Genomic DNA, 20627 nt, shown 5'->3' with positions numbered 1-20627 from the left:
TAATTAGAGAACACCATCAAGTTTGTGTTCAGGAGACAAACAAGAATTAACCATGAAAAGTGTCGATTGGAAATGTATTGAGAAAGTTGGAACAAAATATCACTAATTATTTCAACAACTATGTTGCAACACTCTTATCTATAGGGTGCAAAGAAAACAACTATTTAGTTTTTACGTTTTTATTATTTCCTCGGTTCAGTATGACACTCTCCATGTCAATAGAATACACTGACATACTTTAACAATCTGGTGAGTTCATTTAGTGTAGGACAATGCAACAGTCTACTACAGTAGCCACTATCATTTAAATAATACACACTTGCATAAATAGACGCCAGTGAGAACATTCAAGTCTTGTTCAGTGTTACCAACAGTGTCTAAGCATCCTAAAAGCGCAAGTACTTCACTGTTGTTAGTGCATTAAATTGCAAAGTGAGTAACTATATTTAATTGTCTATTACTAGTGAAACCAAGTCAGAAGATTACAATTAGTTAACTGTGATTGAGAGGGCTTAAAAAAAAAAAAAAATCCCACAGGGAATGAAGGCGTCTTAAACATACTGTGCACCCAAACAGGTAAGTGAAGTTACAATTGATCGGCCATTCATCTAGCATGATCAGTCGGCACTTTTGTGTTGTAGCAAAAATTCATTTGCATATCGATGAAAGTCATCTTTGAGGCAAAATGCACTGGATTTATAATGCAGAAAAAAAATTGTGTTTCTTTTGATACGGATAGTGAGACAGTGTTGTGGTTAAAATGCAGACTGCAAATGACAGACTGGAGGAGTGGAATGACTATACTTACTAATACATGTATGGTATATGCAAATATTAAAGTTCCTATGTCCCTCAAAGTTGCCAAAAGCTAGTTGATGCCTATATATAGAAGCATATAGAATTACGGCAGTATGAAATTTTCCACTGAATATAATTATATTGGAGTCACATTAAATGGCAGTTAACATATGGCAACATCTTGCTTTTTGGTCCATGCTGCAAAGACACATGAGACTACGTCAAAAGACAGCAAGCTAATAAAGATGACAGTCTGTTGAATACAGGATGATGGTGATGATGATGACGCAATGTACGGGTGAAAGAGAGGAGGTAGAGAGGAACATCCATGACTTTGTTAAATAAGGCCATTAAAGAGGAAGAAAAGTCTTTCAGTGCAAGACCTCCAGGAGGAGACGTTTGAAGTCTCCGCCGCACTCGCCATCCAGAGCATCTTTTAAGGTGACGTCATATTTCTCCAGGTACATGTCCTTCACCGTCTCCAGGTCAATCTGGTGGATAAATGTGCCATCAACACATACAAATAAAGTCATACTACTATACTCCTATGTCCAGAAGCATTAGCACTACTGTACTTGTTAATAAAGCATCAAACGTACATAAACTTTGTACCTGACCAATGTCATATTCAAGTAAACACACACCTCAGAGCGGCCAACGATCACGCGGATGAGTGTGTTTTCATCGGTGCCCATTCCCTTCATAGCTGCATTAAGGCGACGTGCGAAGTACAACTGAGGGTTCTTAGCGCAGCGCACTATACAACATACACACAAGGGACATCTTGGATAAGAAGACATCAGTGTCACCATTGATGTTTCATAAATATGATCGCATGTCCGGTCTTTAAAATTACTCATGCGACTGCACCTTTATTACTTGCCTACCTATAGTGATGTAACAGTCCTTTAGAGTCCCTGCGGCCTCAGATTCAATCGTGTCCAAAATATCTGCGCCCGATAGCTTAAATAGAAATACAAAAACGTGAGACATTATTGACTCTGTATGGACAAAGTCAGTTCCTGTTCTAGAATGAGTGCGTGCACTACTTACTCCTTCATAGGCTTTAAAAGTGGCCTGAAGCTGCATGTAGTTTCTGTGTGCGAGGATATTGCTGAAGGTGGACTCATCCGTGCCAAACATGGCTTCCCCTGCCTGGTGGTTACAATCAAGAAAGCAGGAAAGCATTCATTTCAATCTGGAGATCATTAAACGAATTTGGCCTAGAGCGGTTGTAGTGAAAGTATTTTTGGGGGTCATTTGGGGGCAGTGGGAGTGAGGCCCTAAGACTCCAAATAGTCCACGTTGTCCATGAGCTGCTACAATTAAACTCTTTCAGCCAGATCCCTAATAGTGGACGCTAAGTTACATGTTCACTCACTAACTCAGTGGGACTTAAAATTTTTTTACTTCAAGTACCACCAGTCAGGTCTCCAAGTACCGCGAGAAATAACTGTTTTGAGAAAATGCAGTTCTTAAAGATTATATTCAAAAATATTGTTTCATAAAAGTTCAATCTAACTCAATTGTGTTTATTATTCCAAAAAAGTTCAAGTAAACATGTATACTGTGATCATTTAATTCGATACATTCTTGTACCACTAGAGGGAGCAAGCACACCACAAATACTGGGCATATGAACTCACAATGAGTTTGTCCCTCTATTAGTTTTTGAAAATAAAAAAAATACTGTAGCTGAGCAGTTTAAAGTTGCAATAGCAGTGTTCACCACTAGGTCCTTGATGCCCAACATTAGAAATCTGTGTAATTGGGAAGTGTGTGATCCTACATGTTTTTTTTTTTTTCCCCTGGGAGGTAAAGCAAGACAGATGACCACCATTTTAGCATTCATCTGGAACCTGGTGGTGGAATGTGCAGTACAACTAAGAGTTTTATATATATTATTGCTTATTCTTTGATGGGTGCTTCTCAAGTTTAATATTTTTATCATATTGAGAATACTGATTCAACTAAATATTGTGTTGTGTGTTTGAATGTTTGTTAGTCTTATGTGCCATGTGACTGGCTTGGACGCGTGTGTACTCGTGACCCTACACAGGATGAGATTGACTAAATGGACGGATTGGATAGATTTAATTGAATAAGTGAAGCAAAATATTCATCATATTCTGATGCACCATTGCTAAGTACGACCATAATAATAATTAAATTTCTTGGACAGTTTCCTTCAAAGTTTAACATTTTAGGGTGTGTATATACCTCCAGGTGTTCCTAATGAATTCTCAGCATTATTGCTCCCTGTGAATGTGAAATTACCACACAGTTCTCCACAATAAAAGCAGCAAGGCTTAATCTGTATTGGAAGAAGGTCTTACCAACCATCCTGAGCTCACATGCACCAACACTTCAGCATAATCAATGAGATATGCATTCTTAACGCGTTTCAAAATGCACCTCAAACAAAGACGTGGCGTCCTGATTGGCTAAGTCCTCATCCACGTCGAAGCCCTCGTCTCTGTTCGCCTGCAGACAGGTTTAATGATGGAGATAAGGAGATTTAGTGAGAAGTGGAAAAGCCAAAGCGATGGATTATACAAATATCCACACACATTTGGTGGGCTCATAATCATCTGCAACACATTATTAACTCATTCACTACCAGCCGAGTTAAAAAAAAAAAAAAAAAAAGTATCTTTGACGTCTTTATCCGTCAATGGGAGTAAATGAGTTAAGACATTTGGAACCTCAAGCTCAATGGATGAAGCTTAGAACATGAGTCATGCCGTGTTTGTCATTTTTCACGAGAGGAAGGACACAGGTGGGAGCGAGAGAGGGACGGCGATGGTATGCAGGGATAACAATGATGTGCTGTGTTGCTAAATCTCTCAGTAGGCGAATGAATGCATGCAAAGCTATTGTCTGAAAGTTGTGTCGTGAGACGCAATTGGGATTTTTCCTCCTCATCCTTTTTGATGACTTATTTTAAAACACGACTTGAAGTACTACTCCATGATTAGGTGAAGCAAGCGTGCTTACCTGCAGGAGTGTGATCAGGAGGTTCTTCACGTCTCCACTGGTGTCATCTTCGATGTCAGCCTCCAGGTCATGTTCATGCACTACAAAGTTACAAATACTAATTTTACACTTTATACTTAACAAATAGTGCATATATTAGTCACGTCCAATTTAGTTTTCATTGTGAAAAAAGATGAACAGCAACATTAAAATTATACTTAATCGCAGAGAACATTTGAAACAGTGGTGGGCTCCCAAGGCCTTCTCTGATGACCTAACATAATGAAGATATGATCATATTCTTCAAGTTGATGTCATATTATATCCTAGTATTGATTTTTTTTTAGATTAAGAGGATTTACAAAGCCATGAGTGATAACACTATTACTCCCAAAATATTCAATAGTACTGATATGTACATAACCTTCCTGGAGTAAATATTTCTTGCCCTCCATTGTAATTCTGTCCATGAATGAATATTTGTACAATTTATCCAATAGGAAGAACTTACACTGAACATAGGCCTCTTTGTAACTGATAATGTCCTGTCGGGGTGAAAAAGAGAGATTGAGTCAGAAACATGTTTACTGGTATACTGTCATCTTTCGGGAGAACGTGCGCTAATTCTTATGGAGTTTGTGGTGGAAATATCATAGCAAATGTTAGTCATTTTTGGTTCGATTTAGGATCACCGTATTCTCTGAGTTTTCCATTCCGTGGCCATTTTTAACAGTATGCATTATGCATCAACTGCATTCACAGCGACAATTTTTGCTTGCCAAGTGATTTTAATAATGTATTGGCTGTCCAAAGAGAAGTTATTTTACCAACATCTAACTGGCATTTACCCTTAAATGGATGCCCAAAATTTGAAAAATCACATATCGCATATGTTCAAATTGACGGACCTCATTTGTAGCCGTGCACAGGATTTCCACCAGCACGGCTTCATCTGTGCCCGCGCCCTTCATGGCCTTCTTCAGCTCCTTGGCAAAGTAAACATTTGGAGGGTCCAACATAGCCATAATGGCTGTCTCCAAGGTGCCAGTCAACTCCTTTTTCAGGACCTCCTCTAACTCCTAAATGAAAAGACACACTGTAGCACGATGCACTGACGTGACAGAAGGCAAGCTGAGGAGGGCAGGGACTCACATCGTCATACTTTTCAAAGTAAGCCTGCTTGATTTCCAGACGTTGGACTGCCGAGCGATTGGCTAGGATTTGGACAATAGCTGCTTCGTCCGTACCTGGAAGGAGCACATTTTCATTTGAGAACACAAAAACTTGACACAGGAGGGCCTGACTGATGATATGAATCCTCTCAACTTTTTTTCCCCAAGTTTTGTTTGAGTGGTATTTTTTATATTCTTATGTACATCAAGACTCAAAATCAGCGGGTTTGCATCACATTTTGCACCACAAAGAAGAGCAATTCTGCTGACAGCTATATGTGGCTAGCACCATGTCATTTAATCAGTAAAGACCTCGTCTTCGGTCCTACGCGGCTTCTTTACAATTATTATTGCTAATGTACCATTAGCCAAGGATTATGGTCACACTTAATTATGGCTTTGGTTTGTTTATTTCCATGCAGACAAGTAAAGTATATGCTAGCTCGTTACGACCGTACTATTCCGGACATTAAAAAAAATAATTAATGAATCGTGGGTCAAATTGTTCTGGCTGAAAACGGGCAAAAAAAAAAAAAAAAAGAAATGTTGGAAATGATTGCGATGTATGATGATCAATGTGTGTGCAACTCACATCAACTCCGGCAGCTCCAAGCTACTTTCGTCATGAATGCACAAGTCCCAAATGAGCCCACTTTTATTCATTACAATGACCTGACAGCTGAGGTTATCCTAGTAATATTTAGCAGCATAGATTTTGATTATTAATGGTTATTATTATTTAAAATGCGTGAATGAACTCTTCCCAAAATTCAATTGTTGCTCCTCAAATGACATCACTGATTAGTAGAAATTCTCCTTGCAAAAAAAAATGTTCATTCGAGCCTTGTACATATTTAGAATAACCTGAAAATGTTGCGTTGGTAGAAACTATTTGTTTGACTCAGGTGTGGTGTCTTCCCTCACCAAACCAGAATTTCCAGTAATTGACGGTTGGAATGAGTGTGAAGAGGAACAAACAACTAACTACTGAGCTGCCTTGAAATTAGGAGCCCTTTCTATATTTTTTTTTTTCAATGTGTTCGTCCTGAACCCAGTGCACAAAATAAAATAAATAAATCTGACATGCTTTAAAAATAAGTGAGCGTTAAAGAAATACTCACCTATACCTTTACATGCTTGTCGAATGGCCTTGATGTCAGCTGTGACATCAAAGTCCTCAAATGGTACAACTGTAGGCTAGAAATGAGAAACGTAGATGAGGCCCGTGAAAATGTCTCACACTCTTCTTGAATCAGCAAGAAAAAAAACTTATTGGAAGCTGTTAAAAATAAAATAAATCATAATTTAGTTGTCACAACCACCAATTGACACATACACCCAAATCTTTTTTTAGCCAAGAGTTTAAGTTGAAAAAAAATGGTGAAAACATTTGACAGTGTCAAATAAAGCTGAGCATCATCTTTGTAAAGGCTGAGTTTTCAAAAAGATTTTTTTTGTTGTTGTTGCGTCAGTCTTAAGCATGTTTAGTGGCTGCCTGATGAGCAGGGTTAGTATAGTTTGGGAAATTTAAAGTTTTTATTTCATTTGAGTTTTGGTTAATTTTAACTCATATTGAGGGCGCCTTATTTCATCTTACTTTTTTCCAAAACACTTTTTTTGTTATGTTTGTTAGTGTTATCAGTGTTTGTTTTTAAAGACATTGGTGTTTTACTTGTATGCACGATTAGAAAAACACCATGGTAAATATTCTCTTAAAAAAAAAAAAAAAGTCAACGCAAATATTTTTGAAACATTTTTATAATACAGTTTAACAATCCACAGTATTTGAATTACAAAAGGTGCAGTGCATGATACCGCTTTTAAAGACAGATGCATGCATCCTAATTAAATAAATCTAGAAGTTGCCAACTTCTAAAGTGGATTTGTGGATTGAATTGTGGGGTAAAGCCAGTACAGTGTACCATTTTTTGTATGCTGGATCTATTTTTTTTTCATATATATGTATATAAAACGAAAAGGAAAGCACTTTATACCTAGCGTTGCATTTTAGGCTGAGAACTGGCGAGTCATTCGACCTAGACACGAAAAAAAATCACCTCTTAGAAGCAAAGTCAGCTGTTGGCTCTTTTTTGTTTTTTTAATTGGCTATTATTTGATGACCTCGCTACTGTGCGACAAACATTAGGAGGACTACATATCCAAGATGGCTGCTCGACCTTCTCTTCTGGCTAACGGCCGTAACGTTAATTTAGAAAAAAAATAAATTTTAAAATCAACCCCACAGGCTTGTGTATTAAATTGCCAATGACGTTTATTCTACAATTACAGTTGGTTTTGTAAGCGTAAAAATATAGTCTGATAGTTTTTGTTTTATTTAAAAAATATATATACACATTTCATTTCGTTAACGAAAAAAAAAAATCAATTTTGGTTTTAGTTTCTGTAGTTTTCTTCAACTAAAATAACCTTGCTGGTGAGCGGATACAATTTTCAAGTATACATCCAACTTAACAATAAAAGTGATTAAAATGATTTCAACGCATATTGATGAGTTCATAGATAACGCTGCCTACCCAAAATTGACGCCTCTTAGTTTTTAAACCGTGCTTATGAGGAATTCTATTCCCATCTGAAACCGGAGGACATCCGGTCACTGGGTGTGACATCCAGGCCGCTTGCAGACTGATGCAGCCTGTGTGTTGCTGAGTCATTGCCAGGAGCATCCACCCAACTCCTCTCCACTCCACTCATACAATGCAGCATTATTGATTAGCCCGTCTCACAAATTCCAAATTACTTCTGCTTGCATCCTTATGGAGGGCAATTTTCATAGTTCTCTTTGCAAGAAATGGACATCTTTTGCCAGCAAGTCATCTTAAGAGAAGATGACCTTGCACTTAATTTCTACAACCATTTCTTACAGAATAGCTTGTGACACTAAAGTAATAGAATCCTGACAAGAAAAAAATATTAATCTATTAATATAATCTATTAATATTAATCTAAAAAATATATATATATTTTTTTTAAAAGTGCCCGAGATGCCGATCAAACCGTGGAGCACATTTTGTCCCTAATAGAAAACAGAAGTTTCAATGTAAATACGTAAAAAGTTTACAATTCCGGCCTGGGCGAAGGATGCGTCGTTTGAAGGGAAATGACGAGTAACCTCCACAATAGCGCCCTCTTGAAAAGTGCCAAAAAAAAAAAAAAAAAAGACTTTTGCCAGACGCACAATAGATTTGATAATTAATAAGCTTCTTTAAAAGAGGCGCATAAAAGTGACAAATACACTGAACGCATTACGTTCTCATTCTATTCGAATTGATCGCAGTCAACAGATAGTTGACATTTTACGCACTTCCTTACCTGCACGTTGCCCATGATGGTCCGAAACAAGCCTGTGTTGTTACCAAAACACAACAAGAAAGGTTATGAGAGTGTTTGTTGTGTGTGCGGGTGGAGTGTGCCGCGGTGTGGGAGTGTAGGACGTGATGAAGATGATGATGATGATGCTGAGGAGTGCCAGGTCCTGCAGAGTGTATCAACCCTGTCCGGTGCTGCGGGACGTGACGTCACTACTGCGTATGAGGGGAGGAAAAGGCAGAATAAAAAGCACACAAAAACAGTACATTTTATGTAGTTTTCGCTCAATTGAGGCTGAAAAGTGCAATGCAACAAAATAGGAGACTACTTGATTTGCCATTTAATCGTTTGTGTTTGTGGGACAAGCAGATGCCGTCGTTCAATTCGTCCACAAGATGCCAGTGTTGAACGGCACCTCAAAAAAATGTTCCTAGACTGTTGCGTGGGGGGAGTCAAACCTTGGTATGAGTTTTACTAAACTTGCTTTTGAAAAAGAGCAGCGTATGAAACGCTCAAAACAAATTTGTCAAGGGGAAAAAAAAAAGAAAATATCAGATGAAAAAAGATTCACATATATCCTGGCAGCTCGACCAGAACTGATCATTACGACTGTCCACTGTCCAGACATACGAACGGCACGCAATGGGGTCGCAAATTAAGTCCGTGCAATTTAGGTTCATCTTCAGCCAAAAATCAAAGAGTCCCAAAATCCAATTTGTATTGTTACATATATTACCAGTTATCAAAAACAACAACAACAGCAACAAAACAACACTATGCATTAACTATCACGTCGCAGATAACTCACAAATCTCACACGCGTGAAATCCGGACCTGTTAAATTATAATTAAACACAAAAGCTATTATGTTAATTATACCTTAGGCCATCTAGTGGATGAGTATTGTCCGGCATGTCACTATATGTCACTGTAATGGATGACCAAAGATACATTTATAGCAAATATTTTTAGACCGGTTTAAATAGTACAATTTCCAACAGCAGACCAGATGATCTCTCACTGCACAATCACGAATGTGGGAGCAGAACTCCACGGTAAACCTTGTACCACTTATACAACCGTATGTAAACGTCATTTAAATTTTCTAAGCCCAATTTGAACAAGTTACAGGCCAAATCAATATAGCAGACACAATAAAAACGCAAGAGTTAAGCATTAACAACTGCAGCTATGCAAACTTACCTAACGATATGGCAAGCTGCACGTGAAGCAGCTGATTCGTTGAAGCACATATGGCACACAGATGCAAAGGGCAACAGGTGCAACTAATAATGAGCTGAAAATTAATTAGCTTCACATGGAAGTGGAGACAAACTAGCGTCTAGCCCATAAATAAACATTTTAAATTAAATAAACTTAAAAAAAGTTAAATAATAACTTCTATTTAATTTGATAATATTGCAACGAAGAAATCTTATATACTACAATAGCCCATCACTGAAAATAATGTTACTTGCACATGACCCACGTGACGAATATGTCAATGTTTGCACGCAATAGTCCTGCACATTTTTCAAAATGTAATTTTTTTTAGTGTGACTTTGTGTCTGTAAAACATGTACATATTTGTAACGAGAACTGAGGGCACTGTGGTTGACTGTCACATAGGACGGTTTAAAACTCGACATAAGCGTAAAATAACCTGACGTCGCTTATTACGTCAGAAAACTGCAATCACTTGTCACCAAAATGTATGTGTACATCTCTATTTATGCCCACATCAACCCCCAAGCATATCACCATTGCCCCTTTATTTGGCATTATATGGATGAAACATTTTCCTCATTAAGTCCTATGGAGAGCAAAATGCTCGGTAATGCCATAAAATTGACAACATCAAGACGATCATTCTATTTTCAAAGGTTGACGTGTGCATAAAAAGAGAAATTATTCGTTTTTGTACATTTTGCGTCAGGACTGTCCATTCTTGGCACAAACACAGTACACCAAGTGATGAGGGACAAATTAAATAGAGTCGGCAACTCATGAGCCATTTGAAACAGTTTCATAAAAATAAAAAAATAAAAACTAAATGAATAAATTAGAAAAACTAAATAAAAAACCAGGAGCCACAACCTGTTTACTGTCTTTTGAGTAGAAGTACTGATTCAACTTATTACTAAAAAAAAAAAAGAAGTACAGACTGAAAAGTACTTCCGTACATACAAATGCAAAAATGCATTTTTCCTGTCAGATTTATACAATGTCCGCTTTGATAACTTATCACAGAAAAAAACAAAACAAAACCTTGTACAAAGAACAGTACAGATGTGCCGGATTCAATCCCGGGCTCCGCTATTTGTGCGTGGAGTTTGCATGTTCTCCCTGTGTCTGTGTGTGTTTTCTCCGAGTCCTCCGGTTTCCTCCCACATTTCAAAGACATGCATAGGAGGTTGATGGAACACTAAATTGTCCCTAGGTGTGGTTGTGGGTGTGTTTGGTTGTTTGTCTTTATGTACACTGCGATTGGTGGGCAACCAATTTGGGATGTACCTCGCCCACTGCCCAAAGATAGCTGGGATAGGCTCCAGCACCCCCGTGAGGATAAGCGGCTTGGATAATGAATGGATGGAGTGAAAGAAAGAAAACATTCACAGAATGTGACAAATAAGAGCACATAGATTCTTGAAAAATAAGTAGAGTAACAAAGAATGATAACTTACCGTCTTCCCACAGATGAAAACAATTAAGTGGATTTTGAAATAGTGGTTTTGCGATTGTTGAATAGTTTTACAAGTTGCAATACAAGAATCAAGGTGACTACTTTAAGCATTCAGAAAAAAATAAGTGAGACAGACCGGTGACCAGCGAGTTTTAATATAAATAAATAATTCTGAATTGACAAGTGTATTCATTGTATATACATGCAACACAATATGAATAGTCACAAGGAAATATTTCCCCATAAAGGGCTTCAAGAGTCTGTAGCAATTTGGGAGTGAAACCAGAAAAGCATGAAATATTGGACGAAACATGTATTTAACGGCTGACAGAAACACGTTAGAGAGAATTGAACGTTTATGTCATTGCAAATCAAACAAAAATAAGTCGTGGTGCATCGTCAAGTTGTACCGGTTGCATCTGTGCTGTTTTCGGAAAGCTCGATGAGCGGAACACATTAGTCATCTAAGATCACACGATTAGGAACTTGGAAACCAAACTCTGCTTGTACAGCACGTGTATTCTTTTGATGATTTTATATGACGTGACCCTTGCAGGCTTACTATCATCACACTCTCAACTCATTTAGCATGACCACAGATTAAAATGGTTGTAGAAAGAACTGTTGATGATGTAACAATATCAGAGGTTATAAAAAACGATGCCCTGTACAGCATTTAAATACAAACGTTTCAAGAAAGTGCATTCAAAATGTGAGAAAGAAATGTGACAGCAGTGATAATAATACGATATATAGTTATGTAAAAAAAAAACATAGGAAAAAGCCAACAGCTAGCATGGTGGCCTAGCGATTAGCATGTCTGCCTTGCCATCCTATATTTAATAAACAAACATGCAAGCTAGATTCAATGAAGTCTCCAAATTGCCCATGGATGTGAATTGTTGCTTTTCTTTACAGTTTGAGTCCAAGTGATTGGCTGGTGTCCATTGTGTATCCATTCTCTCGCCCTATGTTATTTAGGAAAAGTTTCAGCGCTAACGCTAATAATGACAATCACGATAAAAAAATGGCGATTTGGGCGAAATGTAATAGAAACCCTTTTAACAGATGCAGAGGGTAGAAAAAGATTTGCAATATTTCAAAGAAGAGCACACGGTTAATACACAAAAACAGAACATAGGAACTCATGGATTCCTCAACATTTACTGTCTGTAACTGCGAGTTGACAATATTTGCGTACGTATATGATAAATGCACAAATGATGTGCATCTCCTGTGGTGCAGTCGAAGACAGATACCAGAACAACATTAATGATTCCACTGTTGCAACAAGTAAAGCAATATACACGAGGATACTCAATAGTCACCGCATGCGATGGCTTTTCCACGGTGCATAAGAAGAGTGGCCAACAATATTCTGTTATTCCATTGTTGTCCTAAACACACACGCCATTATCAGCATCAACATGCTGTGAATACAATATTTGATCTGGATTCGCACAGCTTCTTTTTAATGTTTTTATGGTGCTTTGTTTGTATCTGATGGACTGAAATAAGCTCCTACTATCGGCCAAAGCATCATCAGCTCGCCAGGGAACGCATACATATAAATCCAACAAAAAGCATTCTTTTTTTTTTTTGTGTGTCAAAAATATGAAAAAATAGTGAGATTCAAGTTCCTTTGAGTGAAAGAAGTGTCCGCATATAATGATGAAAAGTAGCAGAGTGCAAGCAAAATATTTGCAGATCAGCATTCATGGTGACTTAGAGGTTGCATTGAAAGCAAACATAAAAATTTGCAAATGTTTGAATTGTATATACTTACGCACATACTGTATAACTTATGTTTAAGTGCTGAAAAAATTTGTCAAAGATAATTGGTCATAAGCCTTTCATTATTTCTTTTACTTGCCCTGTTCCAAATTACAATATTATCTTTAAAATTATTTTTTTCTCAAACATCTGTCTCACAGAACAGAGGTCCAAGGTTCGATTTTGGGCTCCGGCCTTCCTGTGAGGGGTTTGCATTTCCCCGTGTCCGCGTGGGTTTTCCTCCAGTTTCCTCCCACATTTCAAAACCATGCATGGTAGGTCAATCAGGCACTCTAAATTGTGCCCAGGTATGAATGTTTGTTTGTCTGTGTGTGCCCTGCGATTGGCTGGCAACCAAGTCAGGGTGTACCCCGATGGCAGATGGAATAGGCTCCAGCCCGCCCACGAAACACGTGAGGAGAGGTGGTTTGGGTAATGGATGGATGGATGGTCTACAAATACTCCAATCATTTTTCATTTAGGTGTTAAATGGATGAGCAAGAAAACAAGAGCACTTGCAGATTCGACATAATACTGAATTCTCCCATCACTCAAAAATTTCTCCAGTCTCATGCCGTTTTGCAGAATGGGAGACGTTTACTAAGGGATGGAGACAATAGCCATGACACAATATGCATTGTCGGAACTGTCTCAGATTCAATTGTCCAAAATAAAAATATTCCGTCAAATGCCATTACAATTGCTGATTGATTTTCTTGTACGTGAGTTAATAAGATCCAGACCAAGTTGTCTTGATATTAATTTGGATCTGGCTCCTACAGTGTTTCTGGCATTAAAACCAGTGACAACTTTTTTATCCCTCTTCGCTACCAACCACATCGTGTAGAAAATGATTTTGGTAAAATGTATCTTAGTCATATCATATGTGCTGAAGAATATAGTTTGAGTAAATGCCACATTCTCAATCAAAAGTACGTAAGCAGGACTTAAAAATGATTGTGGGGCATGTTAACATCTTTTGGTTAATCTCAGTCAAACATTTGAAACGTTGCTTGGTTGTGCTGCGGTAAGTCTGTAATTACAAATGGACAATGACAGCAGTCATCATGCTCTCTCTCCAGGATCTTGGTCCTCAAAGTCCCATGGGCAAACGTCAGCCATTTTTGCACCACTACTGACCGCAGGTTTGTGATACCTCTCTTTCTTCTTGTCAGTAGAAGTTTTAGTCTGACCAAAACTGCTGTTTGAGGCTTCGGCCTCACGTGAGAGGATCTCTGCCCGCCTCACCTCTGCCCCCTCTGGGTCTTTGCTGGAGCTCCTCCGTCGCTCAGACACAAGCCCGCCACACTCGGACGATTGGCTAACACGCCTTCTCTCCGACAGCGGCTTGCTGGAGGAGCTCCGTCTTTCCCGGGTTTTCTCCCTCCCTTTCTCCTTCTCGGCTTTATGGTTGGATGAGCAGGAGCCTTTCCGTTTCTTCTTGTGTGCGGAAGGGCTGCTGCAGACCTTCTCCTGTTTGGGTGAGGGTGGGTTGTTGTAATCCCATGGGCAGATCTCTACCATCAGGGAGGGCGGCTGCAATAGGCTTCCTGTGGACTTGGAGTGGTCTGAATGGAGTGCCTTGGGCTTGCCGTCAGTAGGTGTGACGCTCTTTTTGCGCCGGATTCTTTCAGGGGAAATGGACTCTGAAACTCCACCAAGCATGGGCTGCTCGTCAAAATCCCACGGGCTCACATCTGGCTTGAGCGGCAGAGGCGACCTGGGTCCACGGGATTTCCGTGTTTCCCTACTCTCCTCCCTTTCCCCTCCTCTATCCTTGGAGCGCCGTCTGTTTGAAGGAGATTGCCCCGTTTTCAGTCTCTGCTGAGAGCGACTACATTTGCTGACGCCTGAGCTGCTACTTCCTCTTCGGCCTGCGTTGGTTTCATCCGGGGCGATGGACACATGCTTCTGTGTCTTGGCTTCAGATGGTGTTTGAGGCTCTTCCATCTCCCAGGAACAAACTTCTGACACATCGTACAAGTTCCTGCCAGTTTCAGAACAAATGGATGGCTGGCTGCCGCTCACCTAGAATCAAGCAAGAAAATAAAATATCATGAAATAACCCGAATTTTTGCCCCCCTCACCCATTCAAAAGGTACCTGCTGCTTCATGATGCCCATCTTCATAGGTGTTTTGGAATACTCCACGGACTGGCTGACGATCATTTTAGGAAAATGTTCAGGAGTCTCATCCACTTCTGACAATATCCTCCCCTCCTGCCCCTTGAGACCTTTTTTGCTGGCGTCCTCCACACTCTGCGTCTTGTTGCTGAGTCCCGGCATCTTCTCCTTGGCACTGGCGATCACACTGAGAGACTTTTGCATAATGGAGGTGCGCAGGTGCACAGGTTTCTTTTCGTGGGTTAAATTGTGAACACTCGCCGACTTCCAAAAGAGTGGAACTGACTCAGTGGACTCTGCGGGTTCCAACTTGGATGGCGGGGCAACTGGTTCCTGCTGCTTTTTGCAATGTTTCCGGCCGATAAGGGAACCAAGAAGAGAACCCTCTCCGCCATTACCCACCGGAGTCATTTTGTCCCCTGCTGCAGAGCCACCTTGACTTCCAGTTTCATCGTCTTGGTCACAAACATGATCATAGCTTAGTGACTTCTGCAAGCTTATGACTTTGTTCTTGAGTGAATCGTCTCGAGGTTTTCCTAAAGGAATATTAAAATCTTTCAAATCATATTCTTGACATTTGTGAAAATGTTGCTGTCACTTCAATATGATGTAGTTTATGGGTTGATATGAGGGGCATAACATAAAAATAATTTGAATCATAAAATTAGTTTTGATGTAAAAGTGCATCGAATTATACTGAATCAAATTGCTCTACTATATAGAGATAAGCATCAAATTATCTTTTGTTGGAGAGATAATAAAGGAAATGTCTCATTTACAGTAATCTACCAACACAATGACTTGTTTTTCTACTAAAAAACAAGAAACCCATTGCATCATACCCTCTCAAACTGAGCCATGCCACATCGGATCAAATTGTAATCGCATTGAATCAAACAATCTTCTTTTTTGGGGAAAAATGCACTCCCCTATAGTTGCTATATTAGCAGGAAAACATTTAGTGGCTCTCAACTGGAGGCTGCATTTACTCAGTGGGGACTGAAATATCATGACAAGGATCGGATTTGCAGCCTGTGCAGCGTATAGTCTTGTAACTGAATTTTACATGCACCATTTAGAAGATGCCCGCAAGGTCACTGTTTTATCTCCATTTCATTCCTAATACAGAGCTGACATCACGTGAGCAGGCAGCCCATTGTGTTTGACTTTGTCTGAGACTCTCAGAGTGGTGTGAGGATCAAAGAGAATTTCCTAACGCGCTTTGTGTTGATGGCAGCAAACGGGTCCACTGTTCAGGAATAAACTTCCACTTCTAATGCAGGAAATTTGTTTCTTTTTTGTTTAAAATGACTTACCTTGACGAAAGTTTTGCATAGGATTGTGGCTAAAGATAGAATCCTGGTCTTTTATTGTACCTTTTGGTGCTGTCAACCTTTGCTGTGACGTAAGGAAACGTTATGCTGAACTAGCGATACCTCGAAGATGCATTGCCATGACTACTGATTCTTTTTCAGTTTCTGCTTTTATTTTAGATTTGGCGTTTGGCAAATATTTTTGGTGCATTACCACCACGTTCTTTACCATGCTAGAAAGAAGGTGGCCACCAACTGTAATGTATGACTACTACTGCTAAAACCACGGATACTTTTTCTTTTTATTTCTTGTACCCCTTTCTTCTAGTGTTTGAGAAATACTTGTACTGTATTACCGCCACCTTCTGGCCATTGGTCATAATGCACCAAAAGTATTTGACAACCGGTAAAAGAAAGTCAACACGATTATGGAGCGGGGTTTTTAGATCACGGTGCCAGTCTTAACAGAAGTATAAGTCACCAGACCAGTACCACTATGAAAATAAGTTTGACTTATGGCCCCAAAAATACGGTTAATTGATTTGAAAGTTATTAATAAAGGATGGCACCGGTGTGACTCAATGATTATTCCTCGCTCCATTAATCACTACGCTGAATTTTTTTCGAATATTAACACAGTGGTGGTCAATCAGCAAGTCGCATGTAGTTGTCGATATCATACCACTTTAATAAATATAAAGAGAGCTAAGTCATATTTTAAAGATGACTACAGTAAAGTCATAGCACCAAGCAAGATCTCACCGTGCTGACTCGTCTCCATGTGGTTTCTTCTCAAGGTGCTGCGGTTGCTACCATGTTCACTGCCATCTTCTCTGCTACACTGGCGGTGTATGTGCATGGTCTCTGGGATCTCTGTGATTCTTTTCATCAGGGTACGACCGAGGCCCTTTTTGGAATTGCGTTTCTTTTGGAGGTGAGGGTTGTTGGCGAGCATCTTCTTGCGTTTGTAGACTTCGAGCTGAGCATAGAGTTTTTTCAACTCATCCTGAGAAAAGGAACTTAGCATCAACCTAAATACATCCGTACATAAAGAACAGTAAATCTTTACTGCTATGTACAACTATTGCTATTGAAATCTGAAAAAATTGAATATTTTTCAGATCGCTGAACAGATCTTCATGTTGACGGAGGAAAACTATATTCAGTCCACAGGCCTTCTGTAAATTCAGACATGGTCAATTTTTACTATCCTAATTAATTTCTCTAGTCCTGTAACTTTCTTCAGCATTTTGAAGTCGCAGAAATGTTGAAACCAACTGGATAATGCGTGTCTGTTTCCTCACCCGTATATCCTCGGGGTCCAAGCTGTGCTCACTCCAGGCAGAGGTGATGCTGTTGTTGAGATAAGAACCAGACCTTCCAATATCCAGCTCCTCCTCATAGGCCTCAGTGGCAATATCATCCCGAGCCTGAGTCCCTTTGGACAAGAACTAAGATAGAGAGCACAATGAAACTTTAACCACACAATTCCAAAAATAAATACAACTATTTTGCAATTCAAACTTTTTGTATTTATTATGCCAAAATATCCGCAAAAGTAATCGGAGCTGTGTCGCCAATGGACAATTTCCTGCAGGAAATATGCTAGCAACATTGATATTCAGAAATTAAAGAGCTTTCCCCTTGTGAAATTTGCTCTAATCAGACAAATGAGACATTTCTGCAAATAATATATATATATATATATATAAAAATTTATTAATAACCCTTCTTACTTACTTACTCTTATTTTTAGTTTTCGTTCATTTATTCACAATAATTTTGGATTATACTGGATATTGTAAGGTCACAAATAAAAAGGCCACGAAAAAAGAAGTACTTCAATTTATTGGACAATCGGATAAGTCAATTACTGACAATTAGTCAGTTTGCTCCAGTTTCACTGTACACAGAATTCAGTCACATAAAGGTAGTAGATGATGGTCTAATTGTTTAGTTTTGCTTGAGCGATGAAAGCAACAACAAAGGGAAGCCCAATATTTAGGCCAGACTGAGAAACAGACACCGTATGAGCTTAACACCCTCCCGTTGTGCTTCATTATCCCGGCCTACTCGACTGACTGAAATTTCTGAGAAGCCTAATTAAGACCGAATGAAAGGAGTGGGAACGTTGATGGTGTAGTGCTTTTATCACACAGCGGGACGAATAAATGTTTTCCATCAGACATAAGAGATTGCATATAAAGACGCCCATGGGAGTGCTTAGCGAAATTACAATAATGACTAAGGCCATTTGAATAAGTTTACCGCACAGACCGCAAATGTGCTTCTTTATACTTTTCAGAATGTATGTTTCAGATTGCTCCCATCACATGAGCTAAAGCAGATTAATGAACTGTTGGGATGCGAAGCTGCAATACAGCACCAGTCATTATGTAAATCTCTATATGTTTATTATAAGAGTCATTACACTTAGGGAGGGAACGTTTCAGGATCGGAACCCAAGGCGCAATAAAGGATTACTCCAAACTATTCCGAAGAGCCTCTAAGACTTACAATTTGCTGAACCAGAGGTGGGCACAGCTCATTAACTGCAGATAATGGAGCGATACCTTTGGAACAAGAAGCACTCCCACAGTCACAGTGACAGTGAGATGAGTGTGAGCGAAGATCAGCATCAGCATCCAGTCAGGGTGAAGGCCGGGCGCCACAGAGAACCTGCAGGAAAACAAAGAGTCTGCTCAGCCACAGTATCAAAGTTGAACGTTAAAAGCGTAATGAGCAGATAGTTCTCTCAATCTGTAAATTCTGGTCTGTCACACATCAATAATAGCCCACGCTGTTTCTCTTCGTGGTCCAAATCAGCTGTAAACAAAGCAGGACTGTTTGTGTGCAATCCTGACATACTTTTCATTTCCCATACAAACAAAGTACAATTATATCCACAGTATACAATACATGATTGTCAAGATCAAATTATTATACATACATACAAATATATTTAAAAATGCATTAATAACCCGTCTTACATTAGTGAATTGTTTCAGAGAATGTTTTTTGCATTACACCATTTTTAATATTTTTCTTGCAATTCTATTTTCAACTCCTTCAAACATTTAAGAACAATTGAACACTACTGATCATTTTATATATATCCGGTAGCCTACTGTGCTAATGTATTGTTAAAAAGGATACGAAGTTTATCATAGACCTCCACCAAAGCTAAACTACTTAAAAAAGGTGCAAACTATCCAGAGAGCTTTGTATTTGGGTTTGTTTGTCCATGTTTTAGCTAGCAAACTATTTATTGGAGGATGAAGAACAGACGATTCTCTGGGTTGGAAGGTGCTCTTTATGCCATGGTACCTCGCAGTACCGGCAAAAATGCTATCTGCTAATTTAGATCCAGTGCAAAGAATGTCTAAATTTAATCTCACAACCGATTGGGAACGAGAACGCTTTTTGCCAAATGATTCGCACAAGTTTGACATGAAGGAAATGTGTCAAATTTATGACAGAATTGAGCACATCATGTCCGGGCAACAGTGAGCTCTTTAGGCCGCGAGCTCTAGAATACGACTTGTAAACAGACTTCCTGTTTATGTTCGACACCCTGCCTGTTGGACATGTTGGCAAAATAAATCCGGAAGACACTGTGCGTGTCTTGCTTCTTTGCGAGGTGTTTAATGTCTGCAAGAGTGTGAGAGTTTGCAGTCACATCTGTCTGAGTACGCAACGACAAATTGAGCACCGCTCTTCTTTTGTCACACAGCTGTGTGGCATGAATGCATTTTATTTGTTTTTTCAAATACCAACAGGCTCCCTGAAAATCATTGTACGGAATAATACCCTAATCACTGGAAGAGAAGAATGTTCCTTGCAATTTAACCCAGAATCCCAGTAAGGAGAAGGAGCCAGATGGACTATCATGAAACAAGAAGACCCTGCTTGGCATTTATGTCCCACCAACAAATTGAAGAAGTGGTTGACACTGAGAAAACTGCCAGTGGCTGAAAAAAGCTGGATTGAAAGACGGCACAGAGGCACGAATCATGGCAGCACAAGAACCGGCCCCACTAGATTAATACAGGTTGACAAGACCTGGGGTGCAGGCTGTGTGAAGAAGAATAGATAAAGAGGTAGCAGGAATAGTGAACCAGAACATCTGTACCGAAAAATGTACCAGTATCAAGAAAGCAGACACCACCGAAGGGGGTTGAGAACAACCAGGCTGTGATCTTGTGGGACTTCCAGATCCAGAAAGACAAACTCATGATAGCCAACCAGCCTGACATATTGATGGTGGATAAACATGAGAAGACATGATAGATGTAGCAATCCCGAGTGATAGCAACATTGCTGGAAAACAAAAAGCAGGGGAAACGCCAAAGCCTAAACAAAGAAATAGTAAAAAAAAATCATAAATGAATGAAAAATGATAATTGGGATATTGGTATAAAAAATACTTGTATGCGTCGCTAAGGAATACATTTCACCAACT

At 39.3% G+C, this 20627-nt stretch overlaps 2 protein-coding genes across 7 annotated transcripts in view; both read right to left on the bottom strand.

Moving 5' to 3' along the window:
* Nucleotides 1-163: 163 nt before the first annotated feature.
* On the bottom strand, nt 164-9609 carry LOC148325726 (annexin A13-like). 5 transcript variants are annotated; one of them, XM_088311549.1, is made up of 13 exons: nt 9477-9498; nt 9153-9191; nt 8277-8488; nt 6068-6143; nt 4927-5021; nt 4683-4853; nt 4286-4319; nt 3796-3875; nt 3214-3282; nt 1852-1953; nt 1686-1761; nt 1443-1555; nt 164-1289 (listed from the first exon to the last, which is right to left on the bottom strand). In XM_088311549.1, exons 3-13 carry the CDS (start codon nt 8289-8291, stop codon nt 1170-1172), a joined length of 951 nt encoding a protein of 316 aa, XP_088167675.1. In that variant the 5' UTR covers nt 8292-8488; nt 9153-9191; nt 9477-9498; the 3' UTR covers nt 164-1169. The 5 variants fall into 5 exon arrangements, with proteins under 5 accessions (XP_088167675.1, XP_088167676.1, XP_088167678.1 ...); XM_088311550.1 differs by lacking the exon at nt 9477-9498 and adding an exon at nt 9280-9438; XM_088311552.1 differs by lacking the exon at nt 9153-9191 and having other exon boundaries at nt 1411-1555; nt 9477-9609.
* A 3987-nt stretch (nt 9610-13596) lies between these two features.
* gpr158b (G protein-coupled receptor 158b) overlaps nt 13597-20627 on the bottom strand; it is a 47764-nt gene continuing 40733 nt past the window's right edge. Inside the window, exons 9-13 of one of the 2 annotated variants that reach the window (XM_088311826.1) lie at nt 18739-18844; nt 17470-17616; nt 16928-17171; nt 14832-15388; nt 13597-14757 (exon numbers count right to left, since the gene is read on the bottom strand). In XM_088311826.1, coding sequence (XP_088167952.1) covers nt 13795-14757; nt 14832-15388; nt 16928-17171; nt 17470-17616; nt 18739-18844 — 2017 coding nt within the window. In that variant the 3' untranslated portion in view covers nt 13597-13794. The remainder of the gene's footprint in view (nt 14758-14831; nt 15389-16927; nt 17172-17469; nt 17617-18738; nt 18845-20627) is intronic. The other variant, XM_088311827.1, reaches the window with a different exon arrangement.

This window comes from Idiotropiscis lumnitzeri, chromosome 12 (assembly GCF_059441095.1).
Source record: "Idiotropiscis lumnitzeri isolate Australia: NSW breed Sydney's pygmy pipehorse chromosome 12, RoL_Ilum_1.0, whole genome shotgun sequence".
Taxonomy (NCBI): domain Eukaryota; kingdom Metazoa; phylum Chordata; class Actinopteri; order Syngnathiformes; family Syngnathidae; genus Idiotropiscis; species Idiotropiscis lumnitzeri.
The sequence above is the reverse complement of the archived record's forward strand: the minus strand, read 5'-3'. Positions and strand labels throughout refer to the sequence as shown.